The sequence below is a fragment of the Pelophylax lessonae genome (assembly GCF_965119305.1).
Source record: "Pelophylax lessonae genome assembly, chromosome: 3".
NCBI lineage: Eukaryota > Metazoa > Chordata > Amphibia > Anura > Ranidae > Pelophylax > Pelophylax lessonae.
The window spans coordinates 117,394,978-117,417,977 of record NC_138770.1 but is presented as its reverse complement, the minus strand read 5'-3'; the positions used below and the strand labels follow the sequence as shown (position 1 = coordinate 117,417,977).

The 23,000-nt window shown below is 45.7% G+C and overlaps 1 protein-coding gene across 2 annotated transcripts in view; it reads right to left on the bottom strand.

The window, feature by feature from the left end:
- The window catches only part of ITSN2 (intersectin 2), a 392,176-nt gene that overhangs the window by 8,578 nt on the left and 360,598 nt on the right, over positions 1-23,000 (bottom strand). For both annotated transcript variants that reach the window (XM_082251747.1, XM_082251746.1), the window contains 8 exons: positions 21,137-21,320; positions 11,465-11,563; positions 11,206-11,373; positions 7,365-7,577; positions 4,508-4,629; positions 2,314-2,396; positions 1,494-1,577; positions 394-567 (listed from right to left, as the gene is read on the bottom strand). In XM_082251747.1, coding sequence (XP_082107873.1) covers positions 394-567; positions 1,494-1,577; positions 2,314-2,396; positions 4,508-4,629; positions 7,365-7,577; positions 11,206-11,373; positions 11,465-11,563; positions 21,137-21,320 — 1,127 coding nt within the window. The remainder of the gene's footprint in view (positions 1-393; positions 568-1,493; positions 1,578-2,313; positions 2,397-4,507; positions 4,630-7,364; positions 7,578-11,205; positions 11,374-11,464; positions 11,564-21,136; positions 21,321-23,000) is intronic.

Genomic DNA, 23,000 nt, shown 5'->3' with positions numbered 1-23,000 from the left:
TGTTTTCAACCACAGTGATGGGAAAATTCAAAGGAGCAGGATAGAAAATTATTTTCAATTGAACAAATTTCCAACAAGGTATGTGGTTTTCCTTTGGTAAAGTCCATTCATTCCAAAATCAAATGTTAAAAAAAAATGTGCTGAGAATTTTCATACGAATATTCCTAAGACTTTTTGTTCTAAATTCTATCCATCTATGGACAATTTAAGGGCTTCTACCTTAATTTTAAGAGTGATTATTCCGCATGATAGCTTTCAGACTAGCACTGATCAGCACATCCAAATAGTAGGATGAAAAAGGTCTGCATTCTGCAAGAAGACATCTGACAAAAAAATCTGGTTCCAGTCCCAGTCCCAGAATAGCACCCTATAGTGACAGCACAGCACACTCACCGTCAGGAGAGAACTGGTCGCGATCAAACACTGTGATGCACAGTACATCCTGATAGAGATCCTTCAGGAAGAATTGGCAGTTAAAGTTCCACTTTGGGTTCAAAGTATCAGTCATTGCACGGCTGGTGTAGCTCTGCGATCCCATGCTAACCTCACAGTATGGGTTACTCTTTCCTGCAAAATAAATATGTTTCAGAAAAAAGCATGTCCTGCATGGCAACACTCAAAATGGGAGATGGAAGAGCATGCTAGGAGCCAAGTAGGCTCATCCATGAACTGAGTAGTGGATAGGGCAGGGCTGATGACTTAACAGGGTTTTCCTGCTCATTCACCATCCAGTCAGCAGACTGTGGGTGGGTAGTAATAGGAATGTCCTCCCGTCTTTATGTGCTGTAATAATGATCAGTAGCACACAGACTTACATGGTAAACTGATCACAGCAGTCCAGGGTAAAGCTTTGCGCTTAACAGCAAAAAAAAAAAAAAACTCTCACCATATACATACGTATAGTATTTCATGGGTGAAGAAAATCGAAGTTTATAGCTAAAGTCTAATCTTTGTTTGGAGTCCTCTCAGTAAAACTAGGACCACAAAAGGTAATCCTGAGGCTCTTCATCACCAGAAGGGCAGAAGGTGTCAAGTGGTTTGGCACACACTCAGTGCCTGGGTAGCCCTGTTGATTAGAGCAGTGTTTGAGGGGGCATGCCATACCCTTAGCAGACTGTTGTGTGAGAGTGCAGCGGTCTGACTCTCTTATATGCTGCCAGGATAAGGTATCTGAATCCTTGCTGCACCACTTCGTTTTAGAAAAAGAAAAGAGAAGAATATTTATTATGTTATATGTAGCCTGACTGCATTACAATAATAGAGTTTAATTTGGTTTTAATTACTGTAGGGGAAAACCCGAACTCCTACCACACTAATGGCTTGACATTTACCCATACCAGTTAATAAGGACTGATGTTTTTTATTTTTACTGTAGAAAATATAATAGCCCAGTGTTTCTGAATCATGCCCATTCTAACCATACCCCTGCTAATCCATCTATTCTAATTACTAGCCATATCAGCCCTGAGGAAACAGACAGACAATGCTCATACCGTTGGGTTTAGAGGGCTTTAGTTCAGATGCCTCAATGACTTGCACCATTAAACGTCCAATGCCGGAGGATTTTTGAGACCTCGCTATACAGAAAGAAACAGAATGAAAGACAAATTATAAAAATTCAAAGTATATTCAAACTGCTGTTCTAATAATAAAATGTTATATATAATTAGTTTGACTAAAAATCAAACAACAGGTTAAGCCTGGCACACCCAGGGGGCTGAATAAAAAAAAAAACTGGAGGAGCTCGCTGAACTATGCAATGTTAGTACAGCAATCTACCCCGCTGATCTATTCTGTTCCCACAGGGGGACTGTATCCCCCGCCAGAACACACCGGTCAGTGCTCGCAGCCATAGGCTGCCAGCACTGATTGGATGCTGGTTTCCAGAATGCTTCTTCGACAGAGGCCAGACAAGCTTATAAGTACACATGAGCCGAATGTCAAACAGTTTCTGTTGAATCTCCCAATATTAAGCCCGTGTGTACCAGGCTTTAGTGTGATCCCCCAAGGCAGATGGAACACAACAAATGTATAAAATACAATGAATGTGGAAGATAATTAGCACATCTACAGGGTCAGTACAATAAGTTCTGGCTGGATGTTGGTAGTTCCATCACATCTTGGCATCTGACATCTCCTTGTGGCTTCAGTAGAATACCTCCTAACCAGAATCAGAAGCTCCCTACCTTGGCCATCATAAAACCAAGGTACAGAACCTCACAAGTGCTGTTATATCTGTACACTGAGCGAACAGCTGGGGGTGGACTGACCTCTTTTATAAATTATGTGTATGTATGTATGTAATAACTGTACCTTGATATGCCCTTTCCCTTTTCTTCTTCTCAGTGTCGATGAAGTTCTCAGAGGCAGCTTTGATTTTTTGAACCCATGCAGTTCTAGTAAAGAGAACATTGGACAGTACACAATCAGACTGTTCATCCAATAGGGTGGGATATGGGAGAAAATGTGACATTTCCATAAACATGACAAATGGGTGTTTTATAAAGAGTTAAAATACATGTAAGTATGCAGTTCAAATGCATATATATTTACTGTTTACCTAAAAAAAGATAAGTATGATTTTGCTCAGCCATTCTTGTGATATGTACTAGTCAGCGAGGTCAATCTGCTATCTCCTAGTTTAGCAGTACTCAGCTCATATGATGGTGATGGCTGTATACCGAGAGGTGCCACATGCAGCTGAATTGTAGAGCCAAGCAATAAGTGTTACCTTATTTCCTTGTCTGTTCAGATTGGCTGACCAGAATAACACATCTTTGACAAGATCAAGGTCCTTACATGGGTACAGACCGCCAGCTACTGTTGGTCCTGTGCTATCTGCCAGCAGGTTGGCAAGGCAGGAGGTGTTCACAGGCCTAGACTACAATCGTTCCCTGTAATTGATGAACCTTTAACCACTTGCCTACTGTGCACTTAAACCCCTTTCCCATCCAGGCCAATTTTCAGCTTTCAGCGCTCTCACACTTTGAATGACAATTGCGCAGTCATGCTACACTGTACCCATATGAAATTTTTTTCACACAAACAGAGCTTTCTTTTGGTGGTATTTAATCATCTCTGGGCTTTTTATTTTTTACAAAAAAAAAGAAAAAAGACAGAAAATTTTGAAAAAAAAAAAAAAGTTTTTCTTATTTTCTGCGAGTAAATTTTGAAAATAAATTTTTCTCCCTCACTGATGTGCGCTGATGAGGCGGCACTGATGGGCACTGATAGGCTGCACTTATGGGCACTGATTGTGGGCATTGATGGGGGCACTGATGGCGGGCACTGTGGGCACTGATGGGGGGGCAATGTGTGTGTTTTTTTTACCTTCAGTAATCAGGGAACTGGTGATCAGTGCCCTGATTACATGTCTCTGTGTCCCCAGCGGCTGTCAGCTCCCCCTCCTTCCTCACACTGCAGTGTCTGTGTGAGGAAGGAGCGCCGGCGATGAGAGATGATCTCATATGTTTACATATGAGATCATCTCTCATTGGACGGCTTGATCACGTGGTGAATGGCCGCTGTGATTGGCCATTCACCACGATCTGTGATCGGCCGTGTCCAAGGGTCCAAGGGACACGGCCGACACAAATTTTCCCCGCTGCGCGCTCGCGGGAGCGCGCGGGGGGGCGTGTCACTGGAGGCCGTTTAAAAACGGCCTCCCGAAAATTCGAGTCCGCGCTGCAGCCGTATATAGGCTGTAGCGCGGATGGAGGGGGTTAAAGAGGGTAGCCATAGATATCTTTGGGCCATTAGCCATCCCCAGCAGTTAAGGCAAACAATACATCCTGACCAGTACCCTGAGGTTTTGGCACCATCCTCCCTCAGGACAGATATCGTTGATGCTCTGCTGGAAATCTTTCTCTGCAGGGTTTCTTAGGGAATAATGCCTCCGGTTTGTGTGTGACCTGATGAAGGTTCTCTGTAGGAAAACACAGATGATACAAACTGTGGCTAGGTCTGTGTGAAAATTTCAGTGAGGCTTTGGAACAAATGCTAATATTTGCGGAGTCACAGGGAAGAGACTGGGAACAATTTTTGTTGGTTTGCCTACAGAGAAGTACCCAAAGAGACCACAAGCTTTTCACCATTTAAATTCCCTTACAGAAGGTGAGTGAGAGGACCCTTAGATGTCATTTGAGAGACCTGGGAGGGCAAGATTGCGGGTCCTGAGGTCTCTGTTGTGAATTAAATACCAAAGTACAGGCCCATGTGCAGTTTAACCCTAAGTTCACACCCTTTGGGATCACAGTTGTACAGGCTGATATGGGCACTGCTTGGAAGGGGTAGCTCAAGGACTATACGGTGAACATCAGCAATTCAGTCTATTTTCATTCTGGAGCACAGCAAAGCAAAGCAAAAGAGTAGCATTGAGTGCTTTCATTGACTTGAATCCTATTGTGTAGCACTGGAGCTCTCTGGAAATTGCATCGATATGCCACATGCTTTATGGACCTAAGAAGGAGACATGCCACATGGCTGAGTGAATGCCTTCAGAACCTACCTTTCATTGATGTTGTCTGTGCGGAGGGTGTACACCCGGTCTATATGTGATATATGAAAGACAGGCTCGTCACTGGATGGGTCACTTGGCAGTTTCACCAGAACTTCATTTAGGAAAATTGGCTTTATAGAACAAATATAGAGAGACAATGATAGTGTCAATGACATCATAGGAAGTAGTATATAAATTTGACTCTACACAATTTTTAACCTCAGTGGGGTGTTCAGAAGAAGAACCTAGGGGTCAATTTATAAAGTAGTAGTAGGGCATGTCAAAGTCACATAACCATTTCTCCCACAATCACAGAGCTATCTCTGCTGCATTAATAAGAGAACTCTGTGGGGCTTCCAAGATCTTATGAATAGGCTGTAAAATGCATGCATAACCTAGCAAAGTATATCTGCTCTTGTTATAAATTGGCACCTTTCTACTATTTTTCTACTGATTCTGAAAAATCTACTACACATTTTATTTAAAAATGTAATTAATAGGGCAGCATTCAACTATAAGAGCTGAAATCTGACCCCCCCCCGCCCCCCCCCCCTAAAAATCACTTGATTTACACTCACAGTAGATGAAAATCATGAAGAAACCCCCAATGTTGATGGAGCAAATCTTTCACCTCCACATTTCCCATTTCACTTTCTCTTTTCTTTAAATCATCTCTCTAAATTCACTCTTCCTACTCCTGGCTCTAACTATTTTCACATCCTACTTCCGATGTAGACTTCAAACCATTCTATACACAACTATAAGTATGTTGGTGAAAACTGACATTATTAGCTTTAGGCCCCTTTCACACAGGCGCACCGCCCGACGGAGTTCATTCTGCATAGCGGGGGATCGATCCGCCGATCCCCGCTGAGCAGGCGGATGACAGCTCCATCTCCGATCTGTGTGCAGAGATGGAGCTGTCAGATCCCCACTGTCCTCTATGGGGAGATCGGATGAGAACGGTTGTTTTCCCCTCTTACCGGAGCCGTTGGATTTGGAGAAAACTATCTGATCATTTCAGGTGCTGGGCAGGAAGTCGAGTGAGGGCAAGATGGTCCCCACTCGACTCCATGCCCTTGGAGGACCGGAGCGATGTCAGACGTCGCTTCTGCCCAACGGCCTTAAAGGGCCTATTTTTTTTTTTTATTTAAAAAAAAAAAAAAAAATACTTTTTTTATTGCTTTTTAGTGTAGATGTGAGATCTGAGGTCTCTTTGATCAAAAAATATTTTTATAGGGACATTGTCAAAATAAAAAGTGAAATAAATAATTTAAAAAAAATTAAAGCGCCTTGTCCCTCTGAGCTCATGAGCAGAAGTGAATGCATACGCAAGTTGCACATGTAAACAGTGTTCAAACTACACAGGCGAGGTATCGCTGCGATCGTTCGAGCAAGAGCAATAATTCTAGCACTAGACCTTTTCTGTAACTCTAAACTGGTAACCTGTAGAAATTTTTAAAGCTTCGCCTATGGAGATTTTTAGGTACCAATGTTTGTCGCCATTCCACAAGCGTGTGCAATTTTGAAGCATGACATGTTCGGTATCTATCTACTCAGGGAAACATTATCTTTAGAAAAAAATGGGCTATCTTTACGGTTTTCTTATTTTTTAATTTAAAAAAGTGTATTATTTCCAAACAATTTGCGCTTGTAAGACCACTGTGCAAATACGGTGTGACAAAGTATGACAACGATCGCCATTTTATTCTCTAGGGTCTCTGCTAAAAAAAAAATGTAATGTTTGGGGGTTCTAAGTAATTTTCTAGCAAAAAATACTGATTCTAACAACATGTGTCAGAAATAGGCCTGGTCCTTAAGTGGTTGAAGCAGCCAAGAGGCCCATGGTAACTCTGGAGGAGCTGCAGTGATTCACCACTCAGGTGGAAGAATCTGTCCACAGGACAACTATTAGTCGTGCACTCCACAAATCCGACCTTTATGGAAGAGTGGCAGGAAGAAAGCCATTGTTGAAAGAAAGTCATTCGAAGTATCATTTGCAGTTTGCAAGAAGCCATGTGGGGGACACAGCAAACATGTGGAAGGTGTTCTGGTCAGATGAGACTAAAATGTAACTATTTGGCCTAAAAGCAAAAGGCTATGTGTGGTGGGAAACGAACACTGCACATCACCTTGAAAACACCATCCACACTGTGAAACATGGTGGTGGCAGCATCATGTTGTGGGGATGCTTTTCTACAGCAGGAACAGGGAAGCTGGTCAGAGTTGATGGGAAGATGGATGGAGCCAAATACGGAGCAATCTTAGAAAACCTGTTTGAGTCTGCAAAACACTTGAGACTGGGGCGGAGGTTCACCTTCCAGCAGGACAATGACCCTAAGCATACAGCCAGAGCTACAATGGAATGGTTTATATTAAAGCATATTCATGTGTTCGAATGACCCAAAGTCCAGACCTAAATCCAATTGAGAAACTGTGGCAAGACTTGAAAGTCGCTGTTAACAGACGTTCTCCATCCAATCTGACAGAGCTTGAGAATGGGAAAAAATGTCACTCTCTAGATGTGCAAAGCTGGTAGAGACATCCCCAAAAAGACTTGCAGCTGTAATTGCACTGAAAGTTGGTTCTACAAAGTATTGGCTCAGGAGGGCTGAATAAAAATGCACACCGCACTTTTCAGATATTTGTAAAATATTTTGAAGACCATTTATCATTTTCCTTCCACTTCAAAATTATGTGCCACTTTGTGTTAGTTTATCACATAAAATCCCCAAAAATAAATTTTAGTTTTTGGTTGTAACATGACAAAATGTGGAAAATTTCAAGGGGTATGAATACTTTTTCAAAGCACTGTAACAACATCAGCTAACTTGAAAATAACTCCATGACTAACTTGCCAACTTACCATCTTGTACATCTTGTACTGGGCATTGCTTTTAGGACTGAACAGCCTGTCGGATCCGGAGGACACAAACTGTTTGACCATGTAGGTAAGGAGGAGAAAATCATTGAAAAGGAACCCGTACAGCTCTTTGTTGCTCTTGGTCTTGTAAACTTTGCCGCTGTGCAAGATCTTCCGCGGCCCCAGGCAGTTGGTTAGGGAGTTGAAAATGATCTGCTAAAAACCAGATAGAAGGCACACTAATTGGACATGACATAAAAGAATACAAAGTGTAATTACTGTTGCAGACAGCCATATTTAATAAGGACTAGCCATTCTATTGACATTGGTCCGGAATTCATTTCTTTAAGACTACGTTCACATCTTGGCGTTGCTATTTACAGGTGTTTTTGGGCGTTTTTTCTGGCTTTTTTATGGGCGTTTTTTCAGGCTTTTTTGTGCAGGCTTTTTTTAGGTTGACAAGTGACCAATGGAAAAAAATAAAAACGCCTGTAATCTGCCCAAAATTAAGCTCATGTACTTTTTTTGTAAGATACAAAATGATCAGCACTATAACTGGAATCAGAAGTGATGATATCGAAAGTGTTCCATAGATCTTTAGCAAGCCTGCCCCAATCTGCTATACTAAATCTATTCAGTTCAATTTGATTCCCCAGTAATGGAGGCAAAGAGGGCTTAGAGGCTGTAGGCTGGGATGTCTCCAAAGCACTAGAAATATAATGTATCCAAGTGGCTCAAATACTATAGAATCTCTCATTCCTGTCCATACACATTGCCACCCATTCTTCCGCCGCCATAATACTATTGACCAGGCTGATCCGATCAGCTCACCCAGGAACATGAGCTGTTTTCCAATGGATAGGGATAAGACGCCTAGCTGCATTCAAGAGGTGAGGCAGGACCGACTTACGGTAGTGGCTGAGAAGGATGGATGGCATGTGAAGCAGGAATTCTAAAGGAGAATCACTCATTTTAATATCCAGTATAACCTTAATCTGTGCTCTAATATCCTGCCAAAAAGGATGGAGGCTCGGGCGCACCCACCAAATATGTAGATAAGTGCCCCGAAGCCCACAACCCCTCCAGCAGGCATCCGGGGTCGCAAGTGGCAAGGACTCAACCTAAAGCTCTTTTCCTGCATCTTTGTATCCACAGAACTCTTATGGGTAAGACTATATAGGTGGTCTAATTGGGCCTCCGTGAACATATGCTGCAAGTCTCTCTCCCACTCCCGTATGTAGATTGGCTTACTCCTGGACTCAGCCGCCTGCAGCATCTCAGAAGACCGAGATAGAGTAAGGGATAGGAGCAGCCGACATGGATATTTTCTCAAATGTATTTAAAGCCGATGTGGGTCTATAACGCCAGTCATCCATCGGGAAATTGCCAAATTGATCACGGAGCCAGTCCTGAGAGACTAGGCCCTGGTCATGTATAAACCTTTCACACCGTACCTCCCCATCCCTTGCCCATGAGTAGAAAGTAGGAAAGATGTTCCCCAGGAGTGAACCAGAGAAACCCCCCCCAGGGGCACGAGTTGAGACACTGGAGGAGACAGTAACCTCTACACATTCAAAGGTCAGGGATTAATTTCTCTGTTACCTGTCAGCGATTTAAAACGGGTCTACAGCCACAAATTGTTTTTCTGTTAGGAACATTATGTTTTAGAGCCTCTGTTGCAATTTCCCTACTGTACTCACACAGAAAAGGAGAGAAATTATCTCAAAGGGGTCACAGACAGCACTCAAAACCAGAGAGAAGATCACTACTATAAACTGGTCACTGTGGTGGTTGCATGCAGTGAGCACGTACTCAGCAAACAGAATGGACGCATGAATGCGGTGTGTGAGCCACCCTTCTTGCTGCCACACAAACTATACTGTCAAAAGTATTGGGACGGCTGCCTTTACAAACACATGAACTTTAATGGCATCCCAGTCTTAGTCTGTAGGGTTCAATATTGAGTTGGCCCACCCTTTGCAGCTATAACAGCTTTAACTCTTCTGGGAAGGTTGTCCACAAGTTTTAGGAGTGTGTCTATGGGAATGTCTGACCATTCTTCTAGAACCGCATTTGTGAGGTCAGGCACTGATGTTGAACGAGAAGACCTGGCTCGCAGTCTACGCTCCAATTCATCCCAAAGGTGTTAAGTTGGGTTGAGGTCAGGGCTCTGTGCAGGCCAATCAAGTTCCTCCACTCCAAACTCGCTCATCCATGTCTTTATGGACCTTGCTCCTGTGCACTGGTCCAAATCATTTGGTGGAGAGGAATGATGGTGTGGGGTTGTTAGGGGTTGGGCTTGGCCCTTAGTTTCATTTTGGACAATTTCATGCTTCCAACTTTGTGGGAACAGTTTTGGGATGGCCCCTTCCTGTTCCAACATGACTGTGCACCAGTGCACAAAGCAAGGTCCATAAAGACATGGATGAGTGGGATGAAAGAACTTGACTGGCCTGCACAGAGTCCTGACCTCAACTCAATAGAACACCTTTGGGAGGTATTAGAGCGCAGACTGCGAGCCAGGCCTTCTCTTCAACATCAGCATCTGACCTCACGAATGCGCTTCTGGAAGAATGGTCAAACATTCCCATAGACACACTCCTAAAACTTGTGGACAGCCTTCCCAGAAGAATTGAAGCTGTTTTAGCTGCAAAGGGTTGGCCAACTCAAGATTGAACCCTATGGACTAAGACTGGGATGCCATTAACCACTTTACCGCTAAGTACTGTAATAGTACTACGGCAAAGTGGCTCGTTCCCGTCTGACGACGTAGACCTACGTCGTCAGACTCCTCCCCTGTAGGCGGCGATCGCCGCTGCTCTGCCTCGATCGTCGGGGATCTAGTGTGGAGATCCGCCCGCCTGTGTAAACACAAGCGGGCGGATCTCCTCAGTGACAGGGAGTGACAGATCGGAGTGTTCAGCATAGCTGGACATCCGATCTGTCCCTGTCTCACACAGTCACCTCCCCCCCCACACGTCAGTAAGCACCAGGCATACATTAACCCCTCCCTCTCCAATAAAGTTAACCCCTTCCCTGCCAGTGTCATTTTTACAGTAACAGTGCATATTTATAGCACTGATTACTGCAGTAATGTCACTGGTACCCCCAAAAGTGTCAAAAATGTCAGTCAAGGGTCCGATCTGTCCGCCGCAATGTCGCAGTCCCGCAAAAAAAAAAAATCGCAGATCGCCGCCATTACGCGTTAAAAAAAAACACCAAAAATGACAAAAATCTTTCCCTTTGTTAGTAAACGCAATAACTTTTGCGCAAACCATTTAAAATACGCTTATTGCGATTTTTTTTACCAAACATATGTAGCAGAAAACAAATTGGCCAAAAATTTTAAAAAAAATTGGTTTTTACATCTTTTTTGGGGGGAATTTCATATAAAAAAATGTGAAAAATATTGTTATTTTCTCAAAATAAACGCTCTTTTTTTGTTTATAGCGCAAAAAGTAAAAATCGCACAGGTGATCAAATACCACCAAAAGAAAGCTCTGTTTGTGGGAAAAAAAGGACGTCAATTTCGTTTGGGTACGGCGTCGCACGACCGGGCAATTGTCAGTTAAAGTCGCACAGCGCCGAATCGCAAAAAGTGGCCCAGACGTAAGACAGCAAAATGCTCTAGTGGTAAAGTGGTAAAAGTTCATGTGTGTGTAAAGGCAGGTGTCTGTCCCAATACTTTTGACAATATAGTGTATGCGTTACTCTGGCGGCAAGAGGTTAACCTTTCCTCACTTTATTCTGGCCTTAAAAAAGACAAAGGTTTTGGCTAGTTCGCCACTTTAAGTTAGTTAAGCCCAGACATGACTGAAAGCTTTTATTAAATGCATGTGCTCACCTCAATTAGTCCTTCACACTGGACATGGGACTGTATCCACTCCAACTTGTCCGAGCTCTCCTTCTCTCTAACCCCCTCATTGACTTGAGAACACAGCTCCTCCGCTCGCTCCAGGGCAAACTTCAGATTGGCGCGATCTGGGTGAGACTCCGGAGTGTTCTCCAAGATCTGCCACAAACACAGAAATTGCAATTGTTGTGAGATGGCCAAAAACATCCTGGAACAAGACCTAGGCACGAGGAGTCAGATAACTACTCACGTTCTTTATGATTAGTGGATACCGCGTTATCCTCTGCATTGGTTTCAGCAGGAAGCTGGATAAAGGCATCCCCTTACAGCGAGGGTCTGTGGCTAGTCTCTGCAGAGCAGGAAAAGAAATGCATCAGACAAAATACATACAGGGAAAGCTTTTATTTTTTTTTTAGAGCCTAACTAGTAGCTGGAATACATGTATGGGGCCTGTTTCACCTTGTAATTCTGCTCAGCCAACTTTGTGATCCAGTCACCCCTACTAAACAGCACAGCTAGTCCCTCCACCATCACTGCAACAAGACCACACCACGTAGCCTGGCTGACTAAACATTAAACTTTACCCTCAACTTTTACCATTAACTTTACCCATAACAACTTGATAAAAAATAATGTTCTTTAGCAAGGAACGTAAATTCCACATTAAAAATTATGCTACGAAAAATTAGTGTATGCTGTAAATTGCCTCCAGTATTGCTCCATTTTCTACACGCCAGGGGCTGCCATTTTGCTGAAGCCCAGAGCCCCAGCATTAAATCATAAAGCAGAACTAAACCCATCGATTTACGAGTTTCAAAAAACAGTTCCATTCCTGGAATGTCTGGTGTCATAACTGATCACATGTGCAGCACCGTGGCAATAGCAGATCAAAGAGAAGCAGCTTCCTTGGCTGTTAAGGATATGAGGGTTTATTTTGCAATATGGCTGCCAGCAGATCGGCCTCTACAAACTCAGCAGTGCCTAAAAATGGAAAGGAAATGAGCATGTGCAGAGCAGGGTGAGACAGTATAATACTGGATTTTAAACAGTATATGGACCCATTTTTAATGTTTTACAAAGCTATACCTGCAAAAGGGGCCAGCCTGAAGTGATCTAGAAGGACTTCATTTTCTGCCTAAAGTTCAACTTTAACCACTTTACGACCAGCGACGTAGACCTACGTCGGCTGGCTTTGCGTGGCTATACAGGGATGATGCCTCTAGCTAGAGGCATCATCCCGGTACCGGTTTTTAGAGCCGGCTGTCAGCTTTCCAGCGGTAACGACCGATGTGGCTCGCGGCTTGATCGCTACCCCGGCGAGCAGGAGGGGACGCCCCCCCCCCTCGCACCTCCTTCCGCTGCACTGCCCGGGTCTCCCGTCCCACCGGGAGACCCAAGCACCCAGCCGGCACGTCCGCCGGCTGGATGGAGTCCCGCTCAAAGCCGGAAGCGGCTTCGATCGGGTCTCCGATGACGTAACCCGGAGGCGGCGTCCATGACGTCACGTCCAGTTTACTCTACTGCTAAAGGCAGCAGATTCAAAAAGTGAGTGTATTCAAAAATTTTTAATACATGGAAGTGTAGTGGAGGGGTCTGGGGTCTTTAAGACCCTCGATCCCTCCATAAAGAGTACCTGTCACTGCATATTGGTGTCACAAGGGATGTTTACATTGCTTGTGACAGCAATAAAAGTGATCAGATTTTTTTTTTTCTGTGTTAAAATTAAAAAAATAAATAAATAAATAAATAAATAGGAAAAAAAAATGTAGCCGCCCCCGTCGCCGTTAGCTCGCGCACGAAAGAAAACGTATATGGAAGTTGCACCGCAAATGAAATCACTGTTCAAACCACACATGTGAGGTATCGCCAGAGCATGAGCAATAATTAAAAAAAAAGAGCTACACTCTAACTCTAAACTGGTAACCATTAAAAAATTTTAAAGCGTCGCCTATGGAGATTTTTATTGATCGTAGTTTGTCGCTATTCCGCGGGTGTGCGCAATTTTAAACCATAACATGTTGGGTATCTATTTACTCGACGTGACATCATCTTTAACAATATACTACAAAAATGGGCCAGCTTTACTGTTTAGTTTTTTTAAATGCAGTGAAATATGATTTTTCGTAATTTTTCAAAAAAAATAGCGTTTGAAAGACTCCTGCGCAAATACCGCATAACAAAAAATATTTCAATGGCCGCCATTTTATTCTCCAGAGTCTTCGCTAAAAATATATATATAATCTTTGGGGGTTTTAAGTAGTTTTCTAGCAAAAAATACTGATTTAAACTTGAAAACAAAAAGTGTCAAAAATAGGCTTGGGGCTAAAGTGGTTAACCACATAACGACCGCCCACCGCAGTTTTACTGCGGCAGGTAGCTGCTCCCGGGCAAAGCGACGTTATACTATGTCGCTCGCTCAGGAGACTCTAGGGGGTGAGCGCGCGCCTCCGGTGGCACGCATCTGCCCGCGCTCGTTAGCTGGGGAGCCAGTGCATGTGACCGCCGGCTACGATAGCCGCCGGCCACTCGCAATCTCCTGTAGCTGAGAGAGGACAGACGGCTGATGTAAACACAGCCGTCTGTCATTCTCCCTGAAGTGATCACAGAGGCTATATAGGATCGCATGTCTCTGATTACTTCACAAGCTACGCCCCTGACAGTTAGAATCACGCCCCTAGGGACACATTTAACCCCTTGATCACCCATACTGTTAACCCCTTCCCTGCCAGTGTCATTATTACAGTAACAGTGCATATTTATAGCACTGATTACTGTACTTATGTCACTGGTACCCCCAAAAGTGTAAAAAATTTAGATTTTTACATTTTTTTTGAGAACTTCATATAAAAGAATGTGAAAAATATTGTAATTTTTTCAAAATTTTCGGGTTTTTTTTGTTTATAGCGCAAAAAAAAAAAAAAATCGCACAGGTGATCAAATACCACCAAAAGAAAGCTCTGTTTGTGGGAAAAAAAGGACATCAATTTCGTTTGGGTACAGCGTTGCACGACGTATGTGCAATCGTCCGTTAAAATAACTCAGTGCTGAATCGCAAAATAGGGCCTCGTTATTGAGCAGCCAAATCCTCCGGGGCTAAAGTGGTTAAGCAGCAGCACACCTACATAGTCATCCCTCTGCCTACGCTACTCTCTCCTCCTGTCAGCATGTGCACTATCTGCACATGTCCATGCAGCAGAACCTGATTTGCTCCTAGTGCTGCCCCTTCCTCCCCATGTCTTCAGTAAAGCTGTATTATAGGAAGCAGATTCAGGATCTTATACTGATTGCAGTTAAAGAAGCCTTTTATTTATTTCTTAAGGAACACATAACCTTAATTGTGCTTTTATATCTGTCTGGTGTTCAGCTATAACCAATTTTACAAGTTTGTAAACAAATTTTTAGATAATTTTATGTTATTGTCATATCATCAAACATTAATTACAAGGTGGCATTTATTTTGCACCGAATGCTAGGCCTTTTAAAAAGAAAATGGGATTTTTGACTTACCGTAAAATCAATTTCTCTGATGTTCATTGATGGACACAGCTCCTGATCCTCTTAACCATTGGGTTATACTGCCCTCTACAGGAGTAGGATACTAGGCAAAAAAACAGTCTGGCTACGCCTATGGGCAGTTCCAGGGGTTATACGCCCTCTCTCTGCTATAGGTACTCAGTTTTGTTACAAGCAGTGTCAGAAGAATTACAACTCCAGAGGGTGGGTGGGTGCTGTGTCCGTCAATCAACATCAGAGAAATTGATTTTACGGTAAGTCCAAAAACCCATTTTCTCTTTCGTTCATTGACAGACACAGCTCCTGATCTTCCTAACCATTGGAACGTCCCAAATCAGTGTCAAACATGAGGGGTGGGAACAGCGAAAAAGAAATTCCCAAGGCTAATTATAGCCAAACAGGTAATCAGGAGCTCAACCAAAACAACTGGAGCTCACCTGAAAGTGTGCACCGACGACCAAGTGACCGACTTGCAAACCTGAGTCACTGACGAACGACGATGGAAGGTCCAGGAGGCACTGAGCGCCTGAGTAGAGTGCGCCTTGACAAGGAAAGGAGGAACCTGACCCTTGATGGAATAGGCCTGAATCACCATCTGTCTGATCCATCTGGAAATGGTCACAGAGGAAGTGGACAACCCTTTCCGAGGCCCATCTGTAAGCACAAATAGTCAGTCTGATTTCTAAAAAGACTCCGTAGCTGCCCTAATCGCCCGGACCACATCCAAGGCATGCAAAGCAATTTTCTTTGGATGTTTTGGCCTGGGACACAGGGAATACAACACAATGTCTTTATTCAAATGAAAAATCAGAGACAACCTGGCGAAGGAACGACCGACAGGGGTGAAGAACCACCTTATCACTGTGAAACACCAAGTGAGGAACGCCAGGGTAACGCCGCCAATTCCGACACCCTGCGCGCAGATATGAAAGCCACCAAAAAGGCCACCTTCTGGGACAGCGTAAGCAGGGGAATCTCCCAAAGATTCTCAAAAGGAGGCTTTTGAAGGACTGAGAGCACCAAATTGAGGTCCCAAGGCGGCAAAAGACACCGCACTGGATGGGTCAAGTGCCTAACTCCCTGAAGAAAAGTACGCACCAAGCAGTAAGTGGCCAAAGCCCGTTGAAAGAAGACCGCTAAGGCCGAAACCTGACCCTTGATAGTACTCAACGCCAGTTTCTGCTCAACCCCCCGTTGAAGGAAGAGCAAGATCCGAGCCACTGTAAAAAGAGCAAGGATGAACCTCAAGAGACTCACATTACGCAATGTATGTCTTCCACGTACGATGGTAGATATTCCTAGAAGTAGATTTCCTATCTTTTAACAGCGTTGGAATCTCCGACTCAGATAAACCTCTATCAGCACATGGCGTTCAACAGCCAAGCCATCAAAGCCAGCGACTGTAAAGCAGGATGGAAGATTGGCCCTTGGGACAGCAGATCCTCCCTTAGATGAAGCTTTCAAGGAAAGTCGGCGATTAGCCGCACCAGATCGGCGCACCAAGCCCGGCGAAGCCAGTCTGGGGCCACTATGATGAACAGAATCCCTTCTGCCTCGATCCTGCATAGAAGTCTTGGCAGAAGCTTAAGAGGGGGGAAGGCGTAAATAAGACGATACTGACCCCCATGGGGCCACAAGCGCATGCGTGGCGTCCGCCAGAGGATTCCGTGACAGAGCCACAAATCTCTTCACCTTTCTGTTGAGTCGAGATGCCAACAGATCCACCTCGGGATGCCCCACCAGACACACAACTGATGAAACACCTCCGGGTGAAGGGACTATTCCGCTTGGTTCAGCGATTGCCGGCTGAGGTAATCCGCCTGACAGTTGTCCACCCCAGCAATGTGTACAGCAGAGAGGGCTGGAACGAACCGTTCTGCCCACCTTATGCCGCCTACCTCGAGAGCTGCCAGGACACTTTTTGTGCCCCCCTGGTAATTGACATAAGGCCGTGGCATTGTCCAATTGAATGCGCACTGGACATCCCTGAAGACAATTCGTCCAATGTTCCAGGCAAAGTCTGATTGCTTGGAGTACCAAGACATTGATCGGTAGTCTGGACGACTCTTCCAGTGTCCAGACCCCCTGAGCAGAAATTTTGCAGAGGACGCCTCCCCAGCCAGACAGGCTGGCTTCCATGGTGACCACTGTCCAATACAAGGGAAGTAAGGATTTGCCCAGCCGAAGCACCTAAGAACGAAGCGCCTAATAACGAAGCCACCATTATCAGGGACTCATTCAATCCCCTTCTCAACTGGATCTGATTGTCCAGAGACTGCGGATTCTTGTCCCATGTGGCCAGAATGTCCCTTGCAGGGACCTCGTATGGAACTGTGCAAACAAAACAGCCTCTAAGGTAGACACCATCAGACCCAGCACCCGCATGCAAGTCTGGAGGGATTACCATCTGCTGGGCAGCAGGAGACGAATTACAGCCTGCAGTTTCTGGAGTTTGTCCAAAGGAAGGAGCACTCTGGCTAGAGCTGGATCCAGAATCAGACTCAGATAGTCCAGCCTTGTGGACAGAATCAGAGCAGACTTCTGAAATTCAGGATTCAGCCAAACACCCTTAAGCTCGTATGGTGTTCACCAGGTTTTCCACCAGAGCAGTAGGAGACTCCACTCGCAGAAGGATGTCATCCATGTAGCCCAGTACCGCGATCCCCCTTAGACGTAACAATGCTAGCACCAGGTCCAACACTGTTATGAAGACCAGAGGAGCAGAAGCGAGACCAAGGGGTAACTCCACAAACTGATAATGCTTCTCTCCCATGGCAAGCAGAGGAAGCGCTGGAGACCAATACATATTTAAATGTGAAGGTAAGTATCCTTGATGTCAATGGAGGCAAGAAAAATCCCCTTGATGCAGGGAAGCCACCGCCGTTCAAACAGACTTCATTATGAACTTCTGCACCCGCACAAAGCAGCTCAGCGCCTTGAGGTCCAGAATTGGACACACCTTGCCTTCCTTCCTAGGGACTGTAAGCAGGTTTGAGTAAAACCCACTGAAAACGTTCAGAAGTCTGAACCGGGGCAATCACCCTTAAAAAAAAAAAAAAAAAAAAAAAAGGGACTTGCACCACCCCAAAAAGAGCCTGTAGGCGGACCAGGGACAGTCGCACGTTGGAAGAAAGAACCTTACCGGAGGGTAAGAGCAAAACTCGATCTTGTAGCCAGAACGAATGACCTCGCGGACCCACCTGACTTGTACCAGGGAAGTCCACGGGTCCAGGAACCAGCGAAGACGTCCCCCCACCCCGGATACGGGTTTGGGCGGACCTTCATGCTGAAGAGGCCTTGTCTGCGGGTCTGCAGAAGCCTGCTCTTGACTTGCCAAACCAAGTTCGCTTGGATCCTCCAGAGGAGGCCCCGTAGGGCTCCGATCCTTTGTCAGTCGACCCCCCGAGGGACGAAAAAACTTCTTATGAGCCGAGAAGGAGGGCCAACGTCTACGACGAGAGTTCTTGCCCTTAGTAGCCTGTGGAAGAAAGGTGCTCTTCCCCCCCTGTGAGACCTTTAATGATGTCATCCAGGGTAGCACCAAACAGGTGATTTCCTTGAAAGGGAAGATTAGTCAAGGCCTTTTAAGAAAACTGGTCAACAGACCAGCATTTGAGCCAGAAGCCACGCCGAAGGACCACTGTCAAAACAGAGAGCCAAGCCAATAGGGGATCCGCATCCAAAGAGACGTCACAGATAAACTGGAGCCCCTGGACCAGCTGGTCTGCCAGCTTAGCAAAGGCAGGGGGGAACTACTCCCCCTCCAGGTCACGATGCAAATGCTTAGCCCATATAGTCAGAGTCTGCGACACCAGGGCAATTGTGAATATCGGCCTCAGTGCAGAACCAGCCAGGGTGTACATATTGCAGGCCACGGCCTCCACCTTCCTGTCAGCTGGGTCCCCAAAGGCAACGGACTCCTCAACCGGAATCATGGTTGCCTTGTTCAATCTGGAAACTGGAGGGTCCACTAGCGGTGGAATAGTCCACTCCTTAAGAAGGGACTCCTCATAGGGGTATCGCCTAGCAAAATCGCTTAGGGACCCTAAGGGGTCGCTTTGGTCGTCCCCACTATTTAGTGACAATTCTGTCAAAATAGGAGGGAAAAGGGAACACCTTTTCCGCTCTGGATGGCTTGTGAATGCCAAAGGGAACCTGCGCCTCTGCTGCAGCTTCAGCTGCGTCCTCCATCTTTAAGGTCTCACGCACAGATACAATTAGTGCGTCCACCAGCGCCTTTTCGTACGCGGTTGCATAATTGGAGGAATCCTCCTCACTATCTGAGGATTCAGGGCATGTGGTCGCAGAGCAAAGCAGGGTGACCCACGTCCGCAGTGGCCAAATCAGATTCAGGATCTGATGAGATAGATGAGGCAGGGGAAGGCGGGGGGTGCTTTTTGCCAGCCCATCGCCCAAAAGCCACCTCTAATTGGGACACCAAGGACTTCGGGACTGCCATCAGTGCATCGATGGATGGATGGGACCCGGAGGGCTCCACAGCCTCAGAGAGGGGATCAGGTGTGGAGATGTGCTCCAAAGACTACATAAGTCACCAGGTGACCCCATAAAAAATTGTAAAACACTGTTAAGGGACAACCCCCACCACTCTGGCAGCCCACCCGGTTGCCAGCCACAGCGCACCAATCAATCCTCAGTAGAGAGGGGGAGGACCCCACCAGACTCACCAATCAATCCTCAGTAGAGAGGGAGAGGACCCCACAAGACTCACAAGAAACCAGGCACCGCAGCTACCAGGAGAATCTGCACTGCACGAACAGCGATCAGGAAATTTAAAGATCCAGGAGTCAGCACCAGGAGATGAGGAGGGGCTCCCACTGCCAAAATCGCCGCCCAGATGGCTCCACTGTTATGGCCGCCGCTATTTCTCAATGGCAAACCACCAAAAAATGTCTGCCGGACTACACAAACATGGCCGCCACGCAGTAAGCACACAGGCTACAAGAAAATGGAGGTACTACAAGGCTCCCAGGGACCGAGGAGGCCTCAGAAAAAGGCACAGGCAGGAAGGGGGGGCCCTGGCAAGAGCACCCACCTGGTACAGCCCCCCCACAGCTGATCGCTAGGTCGCTGGCGGCGCAGCCCCCCGCCCCCATCTCCAGCACAGCATCCTGCCCCCACCCTAGAACCAGGCCACCCCATAGCCCCAGCGTCAGTGAAGGAAGGGGGGGTGGATGGCCCATAGTGACCACCAGACCGATAAGGGGGTTGCCTAACGGGAAGGAAGGGAACCCAGGGGTTTGATCATCCCATGGAGGGGCCCACGTCCACCCCAAAACCATCCAGGGGGAGAGGGGGGGGACAGTTACTTACCATACCAGGAAACAGGCGGTGCACCGCTCCAGACAAAACCTCCTCTTCATCGAAATGGGGGGGGGGGCTGTCGGCCAGGAGGAACGCTGCGACTCGGGCCTGACCTGGTTGTATGTGACCTTGCAAGATGTTTAACTTGCAGGCCAGCCCCCGTCCGGTGGGGCTATGTCACGGCCAACCTAGCGTGGAGCTGAGGTCTGCACCCGGTCGCTGGCCAGACTGGGGTGACCACTGGTTCTAGATTATCCAGCCCGTCACCCAGTCCTGCCGTTGATTGTAGATCTCACAGGAAAAAATCCAGGAGAAAAAAATTCTATCTAAAAAGAAAAAATTGCCAGGACCAGAGATCCCAGGAAGGAAGTAGGTCCTTACTCCTGACTAGGCAGAAAAAAACTGAGTACCTATAGCAGAGAGAAGGAGTATACTCCCTGGGACTGCCCATAGGCATAGCCCGACTTTTTTTCTGCCTAGTGTTCTACTCCTGTAGGGGGGCAGTATAACCCAATGGTTAGGAAGATCAGAAGATGTGTCCGTCAATAAACGAAAGAGAAAGTTATTTAAGCCAAGTTAATAAGCAGAATGTGTATCTCTCCTGCACTGCAAGCTTTTAACCTTTGAAAGGTATAGGCTGATGACCTTGTTTGGAGCTCACAACCTGCTGGTAACATGGTGGTAAACATGAAATATTCATAGGTTGATACTTTATTTTTTTAAAACAAAGAATCTGTATGGACATTCCTGTTAGACCACACAGCAAGGTTTATCTAGAGGCTTATCGAACTAGTCCCCTGAAGGTTGCACTGAAACCATCACTCCTGGGCTGTGTGGCCACACTAAAGCTGATTTTGTGCAAACTTTCTAATATTACATAATTATTGGTAATATCTGCTGCTCTAACAGATCAAATTTCAGGAAGATCTCATTGGTGTTGGGCTAGCTAAAGCCTACATACAGTCTTTGGTGTCACATACTAGGTCTACGTTAAATACAAACGTTACATGGACAAGAACATATGTTAAAGGTAAGCTCTTTCGATTTTTTGACAACTATATCTATAAATATTCTACTATGGACTAACCTTCAGAAAATCTTTGAATTCCGCTTCTTCATCAGTTTTGGATTGCAGGAGGGAAGCTCCATTCAGCTGGCAGCTGCAGAATCGGATATAGGCCTGCATGTGTGATAGCTCTGTTGCCAAAATGTCGCCAATCATCTGGACTGGCATCTTCTCACCCCCGGTTTTCTTACGCACCCGCAGAGCCCTGTACACAAAATAAAATAAACAGGTAAAAAAATAAACTTACTAAGACTGATGTGAATGTAAAATATAATGTAAAGCAACTGATGCATAAATTGATGGCACCACTTAACCACTTAAGCCCCGGAAGATTTTACCCCCTTCCTGACCAGGCCCTATTTTGCGATTTGGCACTGCGTGCCTTTAACGGACAATTGCGCGGTCGTGCGACGCTGTACCCAAATTAAATTGACGTTCTTATTTTCCCCATAAACAGAGCTTTCTTTTGGTGGTATTTGATCACCTGTGCGATTTTTACTTTTTGTACTATAAACAAAAAAAGAGCGACAATTTTGAAAAAATAACACTATTTTTTACATTTTTTTATATGAAATTCCCCAAAAAAATGTAAAAACCAAAATTTTTTAACATTTTAGGCCAATTTGTTTTTTGCTACATATGTTTGGTAAAAAAATCGCTATAAGCGCATTTTGATTGGTTTGCGCAAAAGTTATTGTGTTTACTAACTAAGGGAAAGATTTCTGTCATTTTTGGTGTTTTTTTTTTTTTTTAACGAGTAATGGCGGCGATCTTGCGATTTTTTTTGCGGGACTGCGACATTGCGGCGGACAGATTGGACCCTTGTCTGACATTTTTTACACTTTTGGGGTTACCAGTGACATTACTACAGTAATCAGTGCTATACATATGCACTGTTACTGTAAAAATGACACTGACAGGGAAGGGGTTAACTTTATTGGTGATGCAGGGGTTAAGTGTGTCCCTAGGGGCATGCTTCTAACTGTAAAGGGGTGTGGCTTGTGATGTAAGTACAGAGACATACGATCCTACATAGCAGGATTGTATGATCTCTGTTCTTACATCAGGGAGAATGACAGGCGGCTTTGTTTACATTAGCCGCCTGCCTTTCTCCCTCTCCACGAGGAGATCGCGAGTGGCCGGCGGACAGGGAACGAGCGGGGGTGGGAGCGCGCCTCCGGCGGCGCACGCTCGCCCCCTAGAGGCTCACAGGCTAGCGACGTAGCCCTATGCCACTTTGCTTGTATCGGGCTGACCGCCGCAGTAAATAGTCGTGCGGCGGTCGGCAAGCGGTTAAGTACCTGTAATAATACTAAGACAGGAGCAGCTGTGCATGGCAACCAATCAACTTCTATCATTCACTTTCAAAGCAAGCCTCTTTATCACGGGGGGGGCAGTAAAAACAGTGGCTAAAGCTGCAGTCTTACCACCCCCCACAGTTGACCTTCTAAAGGCTAAAAGGCCCGCCAGGACTTATGTGGCCCTCGCACCAAGTTTTGCTGCTGGAATGTGGAGGAACTTCAGTCCATCACCTCTGGCTCTTACCCTCCTGCTCCCCACTGTCACTTATAAACACAGAGGCCTGTGTGCACTCATGGTGCGGCATGGTGGGGACAGATCTCCAGAATCTGATAGAACCATCGCTCTCCCTGCAAGGCGAGGTAGAGCAGCCTACACGGGGATGTACTAGAGCTAAGCCAGGTAGGAGAGAACCAAGGAAGCTTAGGGGGCAGGGGTTCGGGTTGCACATTGTGCACAACGTACCCCTAAACACTGCACTCTGTACATAGAGCACCCCTGAACCCTGCACTCTGTACGTAGCGCACCTCTGAACCCTGCACTCTGTACGTAGCGCACCTCTAAACCCTGCACTATGTACGTAGCG